Genomic DNA, 21,065 nt, shown 5'->3' on the forward strand with positions numbered 1-21,065 from the left:
ATATTTATCACGTCATTTATAACTACTTTTCAAATATGGAAAAAATTCCAATATTACAAAGCTTATTATGCCTTGATTCATAATTACCATTTTGAATGGTTAATTGGATAAAAATCGTTTTATCTCAAATTCGAGCAATAACACATGTTGTCAAGGAGAAAAAAACCCAAAACGACTAATAGTTATAATAAAAGACTTATTAAATTACAAAAGGAACATAAAATAAGGGAATTGCCATCGACCAGTCGAATAGAAAGCGTGGCGATTCAGACTCTCCGTTTACCGCAAGAGATAAGATAATTTGAAAGGATTTTATATTCGCTGAAAAACGATTCGTAGATTAATCCGCAAGACTCTTAAAAAAAGAACTCAAATATGTGACTATTGACATTCTCAGAATCCCAAAATGACATTGCACGTCAAAGTGTGTGTGTATATTATAAATTATTTGGGTAATCTGAAGGTAGAAATATTATATTTTCGGGAACAAAGTTTTTTTAATACTTAATATTAGAATTAAATCATATAGAGGAATATTATTGCGAGAGGGAGCTAAGCTCCGACTTAATAAACCAAATTATAAGGCTTTAGCTTATAAAGTCACTGCTTTGGAAATTCACAAGAATCTGTTAAATTCGTTAAACCTAGCATAGTAGATGTTTTAAAATGGTTTCCATGTAAATTTCATATATCATAATATAAACTTAGATTTTTCAGAGTTAACACTGTTAATGACAAATAACATTCAAATATATCAGTAAAAGAAAAAGATTGAAAACTATAAAATTAAAGAGTATTTTTATTTGAATAAGAACTTAGTAATATTGTCAATATATAATTTCCATGATTTATGGCGCTTATGCTCTATAGTTGAAGGTTCAACAGAGTTGCTTTAGGTATTCCTCATTTCCTTCTAGATGGGATTAAATTAAGTTATATGAAAGATTAAAAATGAGATATATTATATTGCATAATAAAACAGTGAAACGGTAAAACTGTCAAAATAAAATTAGTCAAAAGTTTGTTGGATTTATTGTATGAAGGGAGATTCGTTTTTGGCGGAACACCGCAATATAAAGAATTGAGATTATATATCAAATTTTTTTACATATTATATTAATGGAAGTTAAAAAAATATTTACTAACTTATAACTTAAATTTTATTTTCAGATTTTAATATTTAACAAATATACGTCCATAAGAGAGCGTTAAATGCTTAAATATTGAAAACATCATATTAAGAAACTAAAATGATTATTGGTTAGAAGCTTCTTTTTTTTTATATTTAATTTATAAAATAGGTTTATAATCGTAAAATAATAGAAAATTTGTAAGGCACACATTGCTTATTAATCAAAATCTCTTCATTTTTGTTTTATACACTTATATTTACGTGTTAAGCATTACCCTAAAGAATATATTGAAAATATTTTGATTTGACCGAATGCCGAGCTCAAAACCGATCAGTTACTAGATAACCGATTTGAAACCGACCCAATGACTAAATACTACATAGTCGAATCCATGGAAAATTATTAATTTTTAGCCAACACGTGTACTTTTTTGAGTGTTGAGCATTATCCTCAGCACTTAAAACAAAAATTATAATCCTACCCGACCAATCCCCTATTTTAGGTATGTTATTTAAAGTATGATTATACGAATAAAATAAAAATACGTTCCCTCATGGAAGCTGAAATAATATAATTAATATTTTGTAAATCATAATTAGTCTCTTATTGTTGAGTATGACTTCGATTGCGGCAAAAATACGTAAATAAATTATGGCACGTTTCTTAATCGAAAATGGCTAATGATACAGCCCGCGAGATATAGGCAATTTCCAGCACCTATCGTTTTCCTCGGTGATAATCTTAATTATATAGTTTTATTTTTAAAAAAATTATTCATCAAAATAATTTACATATACAGTCCTGCTAAATTTTCTTAAACAATTTAATATGACGTGGATTTTTTCACTTTCCACCTTGAATCAAAGTAGAATATAACCCCCATTATCTAATCAATATTCATATAAAAGACAAGCAGATGTACCATTTGAAGTAGAGACTCCCAGCCCGAACGGGCTTCGAGCCGGGATCGGGCCTAATATTTTTAAAAATCGGACCGGGTCGAGTCGGGCCTTGGAATTTTTTTAAAGTATATTTGAATTTATCAATTTTATATTGGCTTATTTATGTAAAATAAAAATATTTGATTTTATTTTTAGAAACTAGACGCCATAAAACACATGTCTTTTATATATAAATTAATTTTTATAATTAAATAAAATCGGGCCTGGCCGGCAAAACCTTTTTAAAAAAATTTCGGCCCGGACCGGGTTTAAAAAATAGAGTCCGATGCAGATGACTAATTTGAAGGACACGTCCTAATTTTTAAAAAAATTTCGGGCCATGAACATTTTGCAATTGATATTACTAGAAAATTTGGTCAGTCGAATATTTGGTAAGTGGTCTGTTTTGAGCTCGGCATTCTGTCAAATCATATTTTCATATATTATTTTAGGATAATGCTTAACAAGTATATATACGCCTATAAATAAAAATAAAGAGATCTTGATTAATGACGGCCAGCAATATGTGTCTTACTTACGAGTTTTCTATTAACGATGCTAAACCTACTCATAAATTAAATATCAAAAAAAAATTATAACCAATAATGTTTTCATATACATTTAACCCCCTCTTATGGATATAAATTTGTTTTATTTTAAATTCAAAAAATAAAAATTTAAGTTGTAATAAGCTAATAAATATACTTTTTTTTCCATTAATATTTAGTAAAAAATAGAATTATAAATTTTGAAAGTCGTGTCGTAAGTAACAGGGTAGAATAATTTAATTTAATAGACTATTAAGATATGATAATTTTATTTTAAAAAAAATTAATATATATAATCCAGATATAACAATTTCAAATAAGATATATATCCAATTACAAAAAAGTTGTTAATATGTGAATTTTGAATAAACTTTATAATTTTTAATTTATTTAATGACCTTTTATATTTTCCTAATTTTCGTAAATCTAAATTTAATTTAAGGACGAATTTGTTAAAATTTAACCTTTTAAAAAACTTATGTAAAAAGTGTAAGTTAAAAAATTGTATATATATACATATAAAATTGTAAAGTTTTTAGTTTTTTAAAAATAAAATAAAAAGATTTAAATTTTACTTTTTTTATTTGCCATCCGTTCTAAAAGTTTAATATAATTTAATTTTTAAAAGTACCAAAAAAATATATTTTTTTATTTTTATATAGATCTTTCATGAACTTTAAGATTATTATTTAAATTTTTCCCAATGCTATTTTTAACATCCACAATATCGTCTGATAAAAAAAAATATAATTAATATTTTTGAAGATAAATAAAAATTTACTTAACAAAAATTACAATCGTCTGTGTTGTGATGATTTAATGAAACATATTGACGATTAAATTAAAACCCATCCATATAAAATTATAATCTTTGTAAAAATAATTAAAATATAGACAAAGCATTATTGAAATTTCTTTTATTATTCCTTTTGTTATTTTAATTATTTTTGCAAAGATTATAATTTTATATAAATGTTTTAATTTAATCGTCAATATGTTTTATTAAATCATCACAACACTGTATTTTTTCTAATAAAACGATTAATCTTCCCATGCAGAAAAACAATTTGAATATAATAATTTTTTAAAAAAACAAAGTATAAATTCTTCAAACATTACAACAATTAATTATTCGATATTTAATAAATAATTGATTTATGTATATATTTAAAAAAATGTTTCTGAAAATTATGTTTAAAAAAAAGAAGATTATAGATTATGATTAATTGGTTAATTAAGATGTTCATTTTAATATTCTTGTTTCGATTTAATATTTTGAAACTTGTTATTGCATTTTGCAAAATTATTTTTGCATCGTAAACAAGTTTAAAAAATAAAAAAAAATTTCGCAACTGATCCGAAGATAGATGGGTAGATACTGAACCACGTGACTGATTCTAAAGACCAGACAGTAGGACGAACCAAGAAAAATGACCTTCACTACTAAAGATAACATAGATTTGACCAATAGTTTTTCGATTAAAGTTACTTGAACTTCATGGCTTTTTTTTACTAATTTCTATGTTTTTTTAAAAAATTATTGTTATTTGATTGGGATGTTATTCAGTGGTTTGGGGATACTGACTGAGATCTAGCAAATCCCTGGTTAAATTCCAGACGGATCTATATTATTTTCTGCGCTTAGACGAGGATGATAATAAACTCAAGGAATGTTAGCCTGAAGGAAATTTTTTTAATTGGATTAAATATATTCAAATTTAACTTAAGTAGCTGAAGTATTATTAATGTTTATAGTGATAGGTTAGGGTATTTAAGTTTTAAGAGATATGGGTTAAGCTTATGGTTATAAAATGGTTTTTTGATGAATTTGGTCCATGCTTTACATTTTACTCCCATACCCAAAATAATGATTAATTCTAAAAGCCTAGAAAGCTGTGAATTAAAAAAAAAAATCGATCTAACAAGGTTCTGTTTGCCTCTCGTATCAATCAATTAATGTCCCTAATTTTTTCAAATATCTCATTCCTGCCCTACATTAAAATATTTCCTTAGGACAAATATTTATATTTGATTGTGTAATTACTAGCGTTGAGATTTTCCATATGCATAGCTTAAAAATATTAGCCTAGACTGACAATTCCTTTCATTAAAAAATGGCACTAGCAATGAAATCCAGACAGAATGTGGAAGATACTTAAACGAAATGCCTTTATTGATTCCAGCTGACACCAATATATGTATACCTGTATTTACACGAAATACCTTTTAATAATTTCTACTATATAGTCATGGCATTCATTCCAGCTGACATCAATGTACGATAATAACTTTTAACGACTTCTACAACAGTCAAGCATTGATTCCAGCTGATTTCAATATATGTATTCATTTAATAGAAAAACTCGCCAGTCTATGAATGACGTTAATAACGTAATATTCGTGAGTTAATCAGATAGTGTGGAAACAGAGCCCTCTAAATTCTCTCCTAAACAACCCCCCCCCCCCCCCATGGCTAAAATATATGGATGCTGACTCTGTATGATAATTAAGAATGTAAACCTCCGCCGAAAACCCGAAACGTAAAGGCAGGGTATTTTACATGGGAAAATTTCTAATATATATTTTTTAATGTGTTATAGTAATAACAATGAGTGCTCTGACAAATTCTGTATTCCGCGTGGCGTATGCCTATTTCTTAATTAATATTTATCACGTTATTTATAACTACTTTTCAAATATGGAAAAAATTCCAAAATTTATAAGCTTATTCCTTGATTTATAATTACCTTTACCATTTAGAATAGTTTAATTGATTAAGATTTTGTGTAGTAAATTTTAATGTTTTCTTTGTAATAGATGCCAGAAGCCCTAAAAATGCAAAATTGCGTATCATTGAACAATATATCACATTTATTCACTTATCATATTCCCATTTTTTTCGATTCTTAGAAAATATTTTATAGTTATTACTAGGCTAATCATTATTTTAGGTGACATTCAATCTAATTAAGAGCAACAGATACACTCAATATTTAAAAATAATAAACCTTCTAAGGTTTAAAAATTTATTTGAGATAGGTATCATTTCATCTCTCCTTTTCACTGTTCCAAATTCAGTCAATTGCGTATTTTGTCAAGGAAAAAGCGCGAAGTGACAGATATTATTACATTACAAAAGGAACAGGAAATAGGGGAATTGCCATCGATCAGTCGAATAGAAAGTGTCATATTTCAAACTCGCTCCTTTTACCACAATGCATTTTATATTTGCTGAGAAACTATCCGTAGATATAACCGTAAGGACTCATTTCTTACAGAAATCATTAAAAAATGAGATTGACATTCCCGAATGCTAAAATGACAGTGCACGTCAAAGTGTGTGTATGCGTACACATTATAAGGAATTATAATGATGCTTTTCTTTTTCTAATCTTTCATCCTCAGAATAAACTATACTAAATATAGTATTTCAATTAAAGCCTGTCGTATTTTGCATGATATCATTTTTCAAAAAAGGTATATCTAATAGGATCCGTATATGTTGCATAATTATTACTCAACATATGCAATTAATAAAGCTTCCATAATAATGATATCCCTTATTATTTTACCTTTATATATTTGATGAAAAATTTTTTATAGGAAATTTAAGCAGCGTTATAAATGGTAAGCTCTTTTACTGTTTAAAAATTATTATAAAAAAATGTTTCTATTTCTCTTAGATTACTTAAATTATACCCAAATTTCTATACAAGGTATATTATTATTTTCGTAAAATATCTCTCAATATTTCCTATTTTAAAATATTACTCAACATCATAATTTCACAATGAGGATAAGTAAATTTAGAAAGTTTTGTTTTTATCTTATTTATTTATGAAATAAAAAAAAAATTAATTTGTCTAATTTATATTATTTACTAAGTTTAAATATCTATTAGATTATCATGGTTAAATTAAATAAGAAATCATAAAAAATATAAATTAAAAAAGATTTTTCTCTTAGATTAATATATATGGTTTATGATTAATTTTTTTTATAAATCGAATTTATAAAAACCGGAAAAAACCGAAAAGAACCGTTATAAATTATAAACCGAAACGAACCGATATAAATTTTTTCAAAAAAACCGAAAACAAAACCTTTATAAAATTTTAAACTAAAAACCGAAACGAACCGAACCGCTACTTAACTCTTTCTTTCTTTCTTTCTTTCTTTCTTTCTTTCTTTCTTTCTTTCTTTCTTTCTTTCTTTCTTTCTTTCTTTCTTTCTTTCTTTCTTTCTTTCTTTCTTTCTTTCTTTCTTTCTTTCTTTCTTTCTTTCTTTCTTTCTTTCTTTCTTTCTATTATGAGGTAATGGTATCATTAAAACGTGATAAGACTGACTCAACTAAGCGAAATCAATTCTGATTTAAACATCAAATGATGGTTTAGCTATAGGTTTATATTAATTATAATCTTATTGATAATGAAATATATCATTAAAACAATGACAAAGTCTGACTGACTCAAACTATGCGAAATTAATTCTGATTTAAGCATCATCACAAAATGATGGTCACTATATATATGTATATGACGAAGGCAACATTGATTGTAAATTTTCTTTGTTTGAGGTCAAAATACGAGTAATTAACTTATAATTTTTTATATATGTTTCTTTCTTTCCTTGTTTCTTAAATGTAAAACTAAAATGTTAAATTCCCTCTTCATTATATTTATTTACATTATGAAAGAAGACGTCAAGGTAAAAAAAGTATTCACAATATAATTATGATCTTTAATAATAATTTTTATAATAAATTTGTAAATGATTTCACAACTCGTATTGGGTTAATAGAATCCAGCGTCCACATGACAGGATTTTCACTGAATGCAAACCCCTCTCAAAAACCTATGTCAACCCCCCCCCCCTAAAAAATGTCGTTTTCCCATCATTAATTACAACTTTTTAATTATAATGATCCTCCTTACAGAAATTTTAAAAAGAATAACTTTGATTATTTTATCTCTACTACCAATTATCATATGAATTCAATTAAAAACCCCCTCATTAAAAATGAATGCATTATTATAGCATTATGAATTTGCTAAGAATGTCTAACCCTTTTAATTTACATTTAAAAGAATAGCAAAAAGTTTTATTTGGGAAATAACCACTATGATTGTTTGCAATCTATAATTTAGTCGACTATAATATTAGTATTAATTTTTAAAATTTAATAGATAACCCCAAAAAAAATTAATCTACCCCTATTAGAGGTGCCTCTCCTTCTTCGAAAAAATTGGAGGCAAATTGTTCCTACTTATCATTTATAGATTCTTCTTTATAAAGGAATTGAATTTGTATCCACCTCCTATTCATTTAAACAAGATATATTAAAATAATGGCGAACAAAACAGATAATAAAAATAATTTTTGATACTTGAGAGTCGTGAGATAATTTGAATCCCGCCATCCACCCACTCCCACACACTTTTGACTCTCACAGGTTATTCAAGATCAATCAAAGAATATGTTCATTTTTTCAGCAAATAAATTAATATCAATCTTTATTTTAATACATATTATAAAGAAAAGATGTATGTATGTCGATTGTTGAATATTCGTAATACTATAAAATCTCATCTATAATGTAATCTGATACTCATAGTCATAAATAATGACATAAATAACTGTTCCCGTATCAAAATACGAACCATTCGCCCATTTAATTTTATCATAACTCTAGGGTAAGGATCATGTAACATCCCCTCCTGCAGCATATTACGCAACCCCCTTTATTTTTCCTTGAGGACCTTTCTTTTGTCACTCTTAACCGCCTCGACCCGTATTGCCATTTTTTGCCATCATATAGCCATAAATCTTCACAGTTTCTCACCACATGTCCACCTCTTCGGGCATCGAAAGCATTCCATATTTTGCTCTCCCGTCTCATTAACATTTGGTATAATAACCCCTTCCATTTTCTCTCGCTCAATAGTCCTCACATTCGAAGTATTCTTACCTATCCCTCTATGTGGAATGGAAAACCACTTTTGTTGTAATTATTCGTAATACATTCCTCCTTACTATAACCAAAACGGCAACATCCTGCATATCTTAACTTCTCTGGTTTCATGGGACAATAAGTGGCTTGTCCAAATTTTTCACAACCAAGACATTTCGTATCACGACAATCTTGTAGCATATAATCTGGTTTACCGCAATTATAACAACTTATCCCTCCTCTCCTTCGAAACTCAATCTGTCTTATTTCTATTCTCCTTCCCTAATGTTCTCTTTGGGCTTCCTATCAGACTTCTGAAAAAATGGGCAGATATTTTGTGTAACAAGGTTATACGACAAAAAATTGGGCAGGACTTCTATGTGACAGACTTCTGAGAAAAATAGGCAGCACATCAGGGTAACAGAATTCTGAAAAAATGGGCAGCACTTTCATGTTACGCGGCCTATTGGAAAATATTAGAGCGTAGGCGTCTTACAAAAGAGGATTCTAGTTAGGCCTTAATATTAATCCGCCCTTTGCGCTAATATAAATCTGCCCTTTTGGCCTTAATATGACATCGCCTCTATATTTACAACGTAGATCCATCTTGGCCACCACTATTTTATAATTGGTCAGATGGGGACTTTTTAGTTCTTTATGAAGGGAATCGGAGTTTTTTGTGTAGAAATGTATATAAATTTAAAAATTTGTTTTTAATCTTTTATTTTTCTTACTTTTTTGTTGTTCTGTTTAGTTTTTCCTATTCTCAAAAAATTCTGAATCCAAAAGTGCACTTAAAATAATCTAAAATAATATAATTTATTTTTTCGCGATAATATAAAAACTAAAAAAAAACAACAAATAAATAAAAACATACTTAATCGATAAAAAAAATATGCAACAAATATCATCAACAAATTTGCTACAATGATGTGTCGCCAATGTATAAAATACAATATTAAAATTATAATTCATTATGAAATGTAAAGGTAAAAATTTTGAATCTATATTAATTTGTTGATATATTATGTATGCTTTCATTGAAACATAGACATACACATCATCAATTCACTGCGTCTAAGTGTAGTTCCATCTGGTAAATGTTTTGTATCTGAAATAGTGCCATAATAAGTTAATATTAAAATAAAAATATGATGCCTTAAAAAATTCTAAATGTAAGATGAGATGTTTTATTTAAATATTCTATTATAAAATATAATTAGATTAGATATTTTAATAGTTAAATTAAAATTCTTTGGTGTAACCGATAATGCTCTGGCACAAACTTTTTAACAATATATTATATAAATGATAAAAATATGACGTCTTAAAAATTGTAACTTTGGGATGAGATCAGTTTTATTTAAATATTCCATTATAAAATATAATTAGATATTTTATTAATAATTAAAGTAAATGGTATAACCCATAATGCTGGCACAAACTTTTAAGACAATATATTATATAAATGAATATAATTACTTTTACAAATTATAATTTATGAAAAAATAATTTATTCAAATAAATTATTAATTTTTTTTGATTATAATATCGATACGAATAATTATTTTTAAAAAAATATAATAAACAATAAATATCCCCAATAATGATGGCGCTTTTTAAATTTATCATAATTTTTATAAATAATTAATTAATATAAAAAAGGGAGAATAAAAAATATATCACAAATAAAATATCCATTTAATAGGTTGCTATGCCAGAGGAGAAGTAATGCATAAAAATCTTTGATAGCTAATATTGTTAAGACATTTATTAATTATCTCTTAAATTTTTTTACAATATTGTCTTATTTTAATAAAAAGTATAAATTATAAAATATTATTCGATTTCACAATTATTTAATATAACCCATTTTATTTATCCTCTACAATACAACATTGAAGAATTGTCATTGTGATAATAAAAGAATTAAGATTATCAAATAAGTATTTAAATTTATTTGAATAAAAATTTTAAAAATGCATTTTGATTGTAATAATAATTATCACCAGGGAACCAAACCGAACCATTAAACCGCTAAAAACCGGTATTTTTAATCGAACATAAACCGTTATATATTTTTAGCTGAACCTGAACTGAACCGATAAAATGCCTCTGAACCGGTTCTAGCCTCATGATTTTATGCTAAAATAATGTGTGTTATTATTAATATTGCAAAAATTTTAATTATATTTGAATTGTTTTAAAGATTATTATCAATCACATTTGATTGATAGGTGTCAGTCATAATTTTTATAAACTTTAGTATATTGCCATTTTGCAACATTTTTAAATATTTTATTATAAATTATAATGCCAAGAGAAAAATTAAATCCAATATATAAACTATTTACATATAGTATTATAAATGAAACATCAAAATTTAATATTACTGATTGCTAAATAAATATGAAAAGCCATCATGAACAGAGTTGCCATGTCTCCCCCCATCAGCGGGAGACTCCCGCAATTTTTTAGCTTACACGCAGACATCTCTCTTCCGCAAAACTACCGCAATTGGAAATCTCCCTTCCGCAATTTTTAAAAAAAGTATTTTAACGTTTTTAATATATAAATAATAATTTTGAGAGACAGTAATTGATTATTTTAATATTTCTATTTTAAATATTTCGAAAAACATGTCTAATTTGTAAATTTTTTTTTATCCTGTTTTATTTTTATCCAATAATAAATCAACATCATTTCATTCATATAAGTCAGTACAGGGGAGTATATGGTATATATCGATTGCAATACAAAAATATTCTCCAAAAATAAAAAAATAATACAGATGCACCTACAGCTGCGGAAATCGTATAAACCTATCAATATTCACAGAGCTATATCATCACAATATTGGTCGAATCTTTTTCACATGATATTTAATGACTCCAATATAAGTGCAAACCTTACTTGGTTCTAGTACCTGAATCCTAGAAATTCTAGACGATTTGAAATATGGGCATCCATATGCAATTTTAACAGATGCACTAATAACGGAAATATTAAAACATTTCCCTTGATCCTTCGCTATTTTAACTAATAAGAACATTCAATAAAACTGTTAAAAAAAAATTTCCTGATAGTGAAAAATCCAACGATGTAGCCAACCACATAAGGTAAATATAGCTGATTCAGGGTTATAAATTAATTTCATGTCAGCTATCTGCGCTGATAATGCCTCTGTTCAAATGGTGTGAGTTGTTGCGATATGTACCTATCAGGTGGTTATCATAATACCTGCCATCGATAGAATTTCAAAATTTTACAAACTCTTAAAAAAATACTTATTATATAAAGATTTTAAAAGCTGTCCTTTTGAAAAATTTTTTGGATTATTAAATGGCAGAAGCATATTTGGGATTAGTTTTACATGTAGGAAATCTACTTCATGCAGTTAATATTCAGTTGTAATCAGAATATTTTTTATTAATAAAGATTCACAAAATCATGACAGCTCTTCTCATCTCTACAGTTAAAAATTGATAATAAATTTTATGGCAATATTGCTAAAAATATTATATTAAATGTTCAAATAACACTCTAATTAATATTTTAAATGAAGCAATTTTTATTAAGACAATTTTATAATATTTACATTTTAATAATTCTATTTATAAATCTATAAATATTATGACTTGGAACAGAAACCATCAATTGATGGTTTTTATAATTTAATTAATATATTAAAAAGACTGAAAGACATTGATGCCTTGTTTGATGAGATTGTAATTCTCTTTATTTTTTATAAATCGCCAAAATACTTAAAGTTAGATGGTTTAAAGGCAGAGGAGAAATAGGCAGAATTTTTTCGTAACAACAATAAATCCCCATACTTGGTAAAAATATGCAAGTATGTCTTCTTCTTACCTTATTCTAATGCCTCATCCGAGCGCATTTTTAGCCTGATGAGGACTGCCTGGAAAAAGGGGAGAAATCGGATTGCTTTAACAACATTAGAGGCCGAGCTAATGGTTAAACAAATTTATAATATGTCATGCCAGGAATTTTATAAATATCTCAATAAGGACGGTAAACGTTTAGTTCCATTATTTAAATTTCAAATTAAATGTAATTAACATTATAACTTTATTTAAGAAATATATTTTTAAAGGTTTATAAAAATTTAAGATTCTATCGATGGCGGGTATTAGGAACATATCGCAACCAACATTGTGCTGACTCAATTCTGTAAATACACTCTGGTTTTCAAATTCACTAAGGCATTATCAGATCAGAAAGCTGACATTGCAATTTATTGATAATCCCGAATATGCTATTTTTACTATTATAAGGTTAACTATGTCTTTGGATTTTCTAATATTTATAGGGAAATAATTTAATCGTATTCTTGAAATGTCCTTAATTTTGTATAAATAGCAGAGGATCAAAGGAAACATTTTAATATTTCCCCATCTGTCAGAATTGCATATGTATGCCCATCTTTCAAATCGTCATGAATTGACCTTCTGAATTCAGGTTCATCATTTTTGTTCTACAAGTAAAGTTTTCATTTATCTTGGAGTCGTTAAATATAATGGGGAAAGATTCTACGCACATTGTAATGTTAAGTAGCTCTGCGAATGTTTTACTACAAGATAAGTGATTACAATTGCCGCAAATGTAGTTGCATTTGTATTATTCTTATTTTTGGAGAATATTTTTGTTTTTCAATGGCTGTAGATACACTCTCCTGCAATGTTTATAATAATGTGATTGAACCATAATAAATAAAATAATTATAATTGTAATGAGTACAATATTACCTTATTATGTATTTAAACGTGATACGTAATAATTAAGCGCCTATCCCTATAATGTTATACACACACAAGGTAGATTTCTAATTGCGGATGTTTTGCGGGACATTCGCATAAAATATATTTTTTACATTTTAAAATTAATATTGATTGTTTTTTTTATAAAATTCTATCTTGTTTACATCTTTTATATTTAAAAAGGATCGTTAGTTTTTTTATAAATAAATTTATTTTAATAAATCAAGATGTTATTTTATTTTAAAAAATAGTTACCGACATTGTATTTATATAATCTAATTATAAAAAATAAAGGCTGATAATTAAGTCAATTCAAAATCCCGGCCGAAGGCCAGCATTTTGAGGGCCTTCGGGCCGCAAATTTTTTTTAGCAATTTTTATATTTCTACAGCAATTGTCATATTTCTCCCGCAAAATACCAAATTTCTCCCACAATCTGAAAATTTTGACCTGGCAACCCTGATCTTGAAGTGTCAGTACTGAGTTGGTCACTTTTAATGGACCATTCATTAATCGATGGTAGCGAAATTATTGATCTTATATTAGAAGGCATGGGTAATATTAAAATTAATTATTAAAATATTCAATCTAATGTTGCAGAATTAGCCTTAAGTATTCGGCAAAATATAATCAAAGAAATAAATGGTAAGTTATTACCTATTATTGGTTTTAATCTTCAGTATAAAAATGCAAAAATTGTTCTGATAACACTAGCAATGAAAGGAATTTTTGAACGGCTTACTACAGGAAATTTAAAACTCTTTTTAATAAAAGTATTAAATGATTATGAAATCAAAACATCACAAATATACACTATAACAACTGACAATGGGACAAATCTTATTAAGATGGTTTATGGAGGATATTGATGATGACCTTCAAATGTCTGAAAATGTTGAAGAAAAACAAATACAAATTGTCTGATATCGTACTAGCAGTGCCGGCTACCCATTTTAGTGTGGAAAGATATTTTTCACCAATTAAATTTATACTATCTCCTTAGATATAATTTGAGTGAGACGAATGTTGAAAATATATTCATTGTGATGCTTAATAAAAAAATTTTTAAGTAGATAGAGTTAAATTTTGTTATATTAAAATAAATCATTGATATTTATTTGTTACATTTATAAATTATAATATTATTTTATAATGTGTATAGATCCAAGATTTCAAAAATTGACAATTGTGTCAAAGTATATAGAAGAGCAAAATTGCACAACTTCAGAATTTATAATAAAACATCTTAAACTTATAGAGAATGATGATAATGAAAAATGAAGGTTTAATATATGTATTTTTAATTTGATAAAAAAAATAATCTTCCCTATACATATTTCGATTTTAGGTTTGAAATACAAAAGTGTTTTAACCGGTTTTTAGAGGTTCGAACCGAACCTATATTTTTATTTTTTACGAACCGAACCTGAACCTTGAACCGTTATTTTTATCCGAACCTGAACCTGAACCGATATTTGCTTCGGTTTGGATCCCTGATTATCACTATAGTGAGCTGGTCTAGGTCTTGGGGGGTTATAAAATTTTATCAGCACAAGATTTAATATAGTTTGGAAATCAAGATCCCAGAATAATAATGCAAGCTGATAGACCGCCTTTCAAGATTCTGCTAACAGTTTATGGACAAAATATATAATAATCGGACATTTATTCCTAAAATCCTAAGAATATAAACTTCAAAGATGGAAAATGGAAATTTTAATAAATTATTGTTATATTGTAGGAATTAATAAATTAAAATATTATATAATTTTCTAAAATAAAATTAAATTGAGCTACGCAGGTAAAAATAAGATTTTCGAGGTAGTAAAACTTTATACAACATATTTTTATCGGACCTGAAAATTAACATATATATCATATATATACATAACATTTTCTTAATTAACACTAATCATACAATATTCATTCTTGAACGACTTGTCGTTATCTGAAAATCACTGTAATTCAGATTTTTCAGAAGATTCGTCAAATTTTTGGCAATTCTCTTTGATAAGACACTATTAATTTCACGGAGTTATAAATCTCGTTTTAACCAGTTTAATCAGTATCTACCCATGTTTTCCTTAAAAAGGCCCGCACAGTTTGAAGATTGCCCATGTTTATTCCACAATAGCTTACACTTAGAACAATTTAGTATTCTTTTACATGGGCTGAGCAATTTCTGATAAAATTATTTTAATGGCAGCAGAAATGGATAGCGAAAAAGGTGAAAAGACATAAAAATTTCATCTAAATTAATTGTAAGAATTGTATAGGTCATTAAAGACCATATTAAAAAAATTATTTTTTGTAATTTTTTTTCTATTACTGGTTTCAATGATATATATAACGTAGATTGGGGATTCATTCATTAAATGCATGATAAAAATGTCCTCACATTGCAATCAGCTGTAGCGCAATTTCGTAGTTTGGATATCAATGACATATAATAATACCTAGACTGACGATTCATTCATTAAAATGCATTTTTAAGCGTCGTTAAAAGCAAATCAGCTGGACCCGCCATTTTGGTAACCTTTATAATAATTATTTTCATGTTAAAAACTAATATTAAATATTATATGTCATTGTTGGATATCCATTATTTGTCAGCATGAAATATTAATACATATATAATATTGCCGAAACTAGTCTATGAAGATAATTTATTTTGAAAAGTTTCCATTTATGATATATTATTTTTCTTATATTCTTAAATATTATGGTAAGATTATAATTTGTTTTAATTATTTCTTGGTCTAGTGAATTTTTATGAACGTAGATTAGCTGATTATACCTAAAAAAAATGATTCTAAGACTAACCCTCCTTTTAATTTTTTAAAATATAGTTTAACATAATTCAGTATGGACTTATAAATCATATGTTAATGCATTTTAGGATACATACAAAACATGTCTTTTAATATCACACTATCATTTATTATTTTATTTAGATAATGGGGGAGTGTGTTGTGTTCAGAATTGTAATAGTAAACGATTTCCATATATCTTATCACAAGTTTATTTTTTTATATTTATTATTTTTAATTAACATATAATTATATCAAAAATATAAATTTTTACATTATTAAACATTAAAAGAATAATTATTATGTAAAATTTATATTATCTAATATAAACATAGCATCAAATATATAAATTTTTACATTATTAAACATTAAAAGATAATTATTATGTAAAATTTATATTATCTAATATAAACATAGCATCAAATATATAAATTTTTACATTATTAAACATTAAAAGAATAATTATTATGTAAAATTTATATTATCTAATATAAACATAGCATCAAATATATAAATTTTTACATTATTAAACATTAAAAGAATAATTATTATGTAAAATTTATATTATCTAATATAAACATAGCATCAAATATATAAATTTTTACATTATTAAACATTAAAAGAATAATTATTATGTAAAATTTATATTATCTAATATAAACATAGCATCAAATATATAAATTTTTACATTATTAAACATTAAAAGAATAATTATTATGTAAAATTTTTATTATCTAATATAAACATAGCATCAAATATATAAATTTTTACATTATTAAACATTAAAAGAATAATTATTATGTAAAATTTTTATTATCTAATATAAACATAGCATCAAATATATAAATTTTTACATTATTAAACATTAAAAGATAATTATTATGTAAAATTTATATTATCTAATATAAACATAGCATCAAATATATAAATTTTTACATTATTAAACATTAAAAGAATAATTATTATGTAAAATTTATATTATCTAATATAAACATAGCATCAAATATATAAATTTTTACATTATTAAACATTAAAAGAATAATTATTATGTAAAATTTTTATTATCTAATATAAACATAGCATCAAATATATAAATTTTTACATTATTAAACATTAATAATTATTATGTAAAATTTTTATTATCTAATATAAACATAGCATCAAATATATAAATTTTTACATTATTAAACATTAAAAGAATAATTATTATGTAAAATTTATATTATCTAATATAAACATAGCATCAAATATATAAATTTTTACATTATTAAACATTAAAAGAATAATTATTATGTAAAATTTATATTATCTAATATAAACATAGCATCAAATATATAAATTTTTACATTATTAAACATTAAAAGATAATTATTATGTAAAATTTATATTATCTAATATAAACATAGCATCAAATATATAAATTTTTACATTATTAAACATTAAAAGAATAATTATTATGTAAAATTTATATTATCTAATATAAACATAGCATCAAATATATAAATTTTTACATTATTAAACATTAAAAGAATAATTATTATGTAAAATTTTTATTATCTAATATAAACATAGCATCAAATATATAAATTTTTACATTATTAAACATTAAAAGATAATTATTATGTAAAATTTATATTATCTAATATAAACATAGCATCAAATATATAAATTTTTACATTATTAAACATTAAAAGAATAATTATTATGTAAAATGTTTATTATCTAATATAAACATAGCATCAAATATATAAATTTTTACATTATTAAACATTAAAAGAATAATTATTATGTAAAATTTATATTATCTAATATAAACATAGCATCAAATATTAACCCTTCCTTTTTTAATATAAAAATGGTTGCAAGTTATAAATAGGAAAAAATTTATACCTAATAAATATAGTATTATTTGTGGAAGGCATTTTACTTCTAATTGTTTTATACAAGATGAATAAATGCTTGAATTATTTATAATGTTTAATTTAAAATATGTTATTATTTTTAAATAAATACAATTATTTTTCAAATATAAATTTTGAGCAAAATAATATCTTAAATCACCAATTAATTTATTTATAATATTGGCAGTTGGTTATAATAGTGTTAGAAATAATTATATTAAAAATATAAAAAACAATATAAATCCCTCCTAATGATGGCGTCTTTTAAAAATCGACTTTTTAAAAAAATAATTAACATAATGTTAATAAAAGATATAAAAAAGATATCTCATGAGGAATAATTCATAAAAATCGTAATAATTTTTTTTATTGTCTCATTTTTATAAAAAATTTAAATTTTATAAAATATTATTAGATTTGTAAATTAGAAATTACAATTATTTAATATAACATATTTAATTTATCACTACAGCAAGCATCTGCTCATTCTAATAGATGCTATAATTTCCACATTACTACATTCCCCCTTTATAAATTGAAAGCAAATTTATATCATTTAGACTTGAACAAACAATTTTTACTAAAAAATCATTTAATAATCATATTTTATCATTTTCACTTTTAATATTTGTATTTGTTGATATGACCGATTAATACTAACCTTTAAATTGTTTTTTTTATGTTTTTGATTTTTTTTAAAATATAAATAGTGTAGATTGATTTTTAAAATTGTTATATAAGCCTGATTTTTTAGTTTGATATAAAAAATGTAAAAATTTTAAAATATATTATATAAAATTAAATTAATAATTTGAAATAAAATAAATAATATTTTAGAAAACTTTATGGTGGCAGCTCCGCTACATATTCGAGGATATCGTAAATAAATAAATAAATATGAAACAGATTCCCAATAATATTAAAATAAATATTGAATTTCCAATATACTCAGGCAATGGCGATCTTTTTTTGAGAAGATTCGAAGACATCTTCAAGGACACTCAGATCTCGGACATCGAAAAAGCAGGTTCCTTTACAAGAAGACTACCAAATGAGGTATATATCAAGTTTAAATCGATATGTTCACCTACCGACTTCATCAATCCATCGATATTGATTGAAAAATTCAGGTTATTACACCCGAGGAAATCTACAAGTTCCAACTTATTATTATTTAACGCAGCTGTACAAGGTAAAAACGAAAGTTACATCAATTGGGTAAGTAGATTATGCATTTAAAAAAATGAATGTTTGCTAAGTGATAGTAGAGTTATTTAAAAATTTCATCAATCCGCAAAAATATTAGGCAGAAAATTACGTTAAAAGAAAATATTACATTAGCAGAAGTTCTTACTTTAAGAGATGATTTTGAAGAATTAGAATTAGAAGAAAATATAATTGCTAAAGTTGAAAATATTTCTTTAAACGAAAAAACAGAAGATGATACAACCGTGAAACATGTAGAAAGGCAAAGAGGCAGGAAAACAGAAGAATAAACAATTGGTGAGATATGGAGACCATGATGAACGACAAAATTTACAATCTAATTACGATAACATACAACGATGGACAATAAGAGGCCATGACTTTCAAAGAAATATTTATCAAGAAAATAGTTAAAACCCTCAACAAAAGTTTATTCCTGATAAAATACGCTTTTTGGGACATGATAACAAACATGGTATACATCCCAACGTTGATAAGATAAAAGCTATTTCTAACATGCCGGAACCGAAGACAAAAGATGAATTGACAACATTTTTGGGGATGGCGAGCTATTATCGAAAGTTTTAAGTAATTTTGCGGACGTAGCTGATTCTTTATACAAAATGGTTAATAAAGACAAATTGTTATGGGATAATACACATCAAGAAAGCTTCGACGACCTAAAAAATATGATAAATACTCCGCCTCCGGATCTACCAATAGGCATTGCAACTGATGTTTCAAAGAAAGGTCTAGCAGTCTTATTTCATATTGATGGTGATAGTAAAGAGAAACCCATTGCTTTTGCGTCAAGAGCTTTACTGAAATCAGAGTTTAATTACACTAATATAGAGAGGGAAGTTTTATCTGTTATATACGCGGTAAAAAAGTTTCAAGAATATTTAATTGGGAATTTAAAAAAAATTAAATTATTATTTTAGAGTAATAAAATATAACAAAATATGAGTTAATAAACAAGTCATGTAATCTATTTATAAATCTTATTTCGTAGTATCATCAATTAACTTATATAAATCTTTCAAAAAATTGAAAAAAAATTATTGCACCTTTCATCTTTTTAAAGTAAGGTGCCAGAAGTAAATTATAGTTTGGTAATAACTTTATTTTTATCCAATTCCAAAAATGTCTAAAGATTTTAATAGAAAAATATTATTTCATCCGCTGGGATATTTTTGAAAGGATAGCTTTATCAACGCCAAAAAAAATTATACTTTTATTAATATTTAGCTATTTTTTACAGTCAGACTAAATTGAATTTAACATATTTCAATGTCATAATTAGTAATAAAATAAATAATATAAATGTCGTAAATTAATATACCTGTGTTCTTCGGTCTGCATTTTTTAGCTCTGATTATTTAAAGCCCTGCCCTAAATTTTCAAATTTCGTTATTTTGAATATTTTCTCTGTATTTTATAAATTGTTTTATACGGAATTTAAGATATGTAAATAATATTTAAGCATAATTAAAATGTTTTTCACTATAATATTAAACGGCATAGTTGAAATCGTTTTAAACCGTATCATGAATAATAAATCAATTTGCACAGTGAGATTTAGAAATAATTATATAGACAGAATATGAAATTAAAAAATCTTCTTTTCCCATTTCAGAAAGTCTCATAATCATTATGTTTAAAAATATTTATTGTAGGCATTCCCTTTCAGGCAGAATAATATGATTTGAAAATAACTTACAAAATATTAAATTTGAACTAAATTCACATGTCATCTCTATTGAAACCACCAAAATACATAATTAAATATATTTTTTAT

At 25.1% G+C, this 21,065-nt stretch overlaps 1 protein-coding gene across 2 annotated transcripts; it reads left to right on the forward strand.

The window, feature by feature from the left end:
• Positions 1 to 18,821: 18,821 nt before the first annotated feature.
• LOC135923930 (uncharacterized) lies at positions 18,822 to 20,237 on the forward strand. 2 transcript variants are annotated; one of them, XM_065458952.1, is made up of 3 exons: positions 18,834 to 18,940; positions 19,014 to 19,253; positions 19,499 to 20,237. In XM_065458952.1, exons 1-3 carry the CDS (start codon positions 18,907 to 18,909, stop codon positions 19,555 to 19,557), a joined length of 333 nt encoding a protein of 110 aa, XP_065315024.1. In that variant the 5' UTR covers positions 18,834 to 18,906; the 3' UTR covers positions 19,558 to 20,237. The 2 variants fall into 2 exon arrangements, 1 of the variants encoding a protein (XP_065315024.1); XR_010571298.1 differs by having other exon boundaries at positions 18,822 to 19,279.
• Positions 20,238 to 21,065: the final 828 nt, after the last annotated feature.

This window comes from Gordionus sp. m RMFG-2023, chromosome 2 (assembly GCF_954871325.1).
Source record: "Gordionus sp. m RMFG-2023 chromosome 2, tfGorSpeb1-WG-v2, whole genome shotgun sequence".
Taxonomy (NCBI): domain Eukaryota; kingdom Metazoa; phylum Nematomorpha; class Gordioida; order Chordodea; family Parachordodidae; genus Gordionus; species Gordionus sp. m RMFG-2023.

What these genes read in the sequence shown, in the direction of transcription:
- LOC135923930 (XM_065458952.1), top strand. Translation starts at nt 18,907, where the DNA reads ATGGTGGCAGCTCCGCTACATATTCGAGGATATC. An exon ending in GCTACATATTCGAGGATATC is followed by an intron (nt 18,941 to 19,013) that starts GTAAATAAATAA and finishes CAATATACTCAG; the next exon opens with GCAATGGCGATCTTTTTTTG. An exon ending in ATTTAACGCAGCTGTACAAG is followed by an intron (nt 19,254 to 19,498) that starts GTAAAAACGAAA and finishes ACGAAAAAACAG; the next exon opens with AAGATGATACAACCGTGAAA.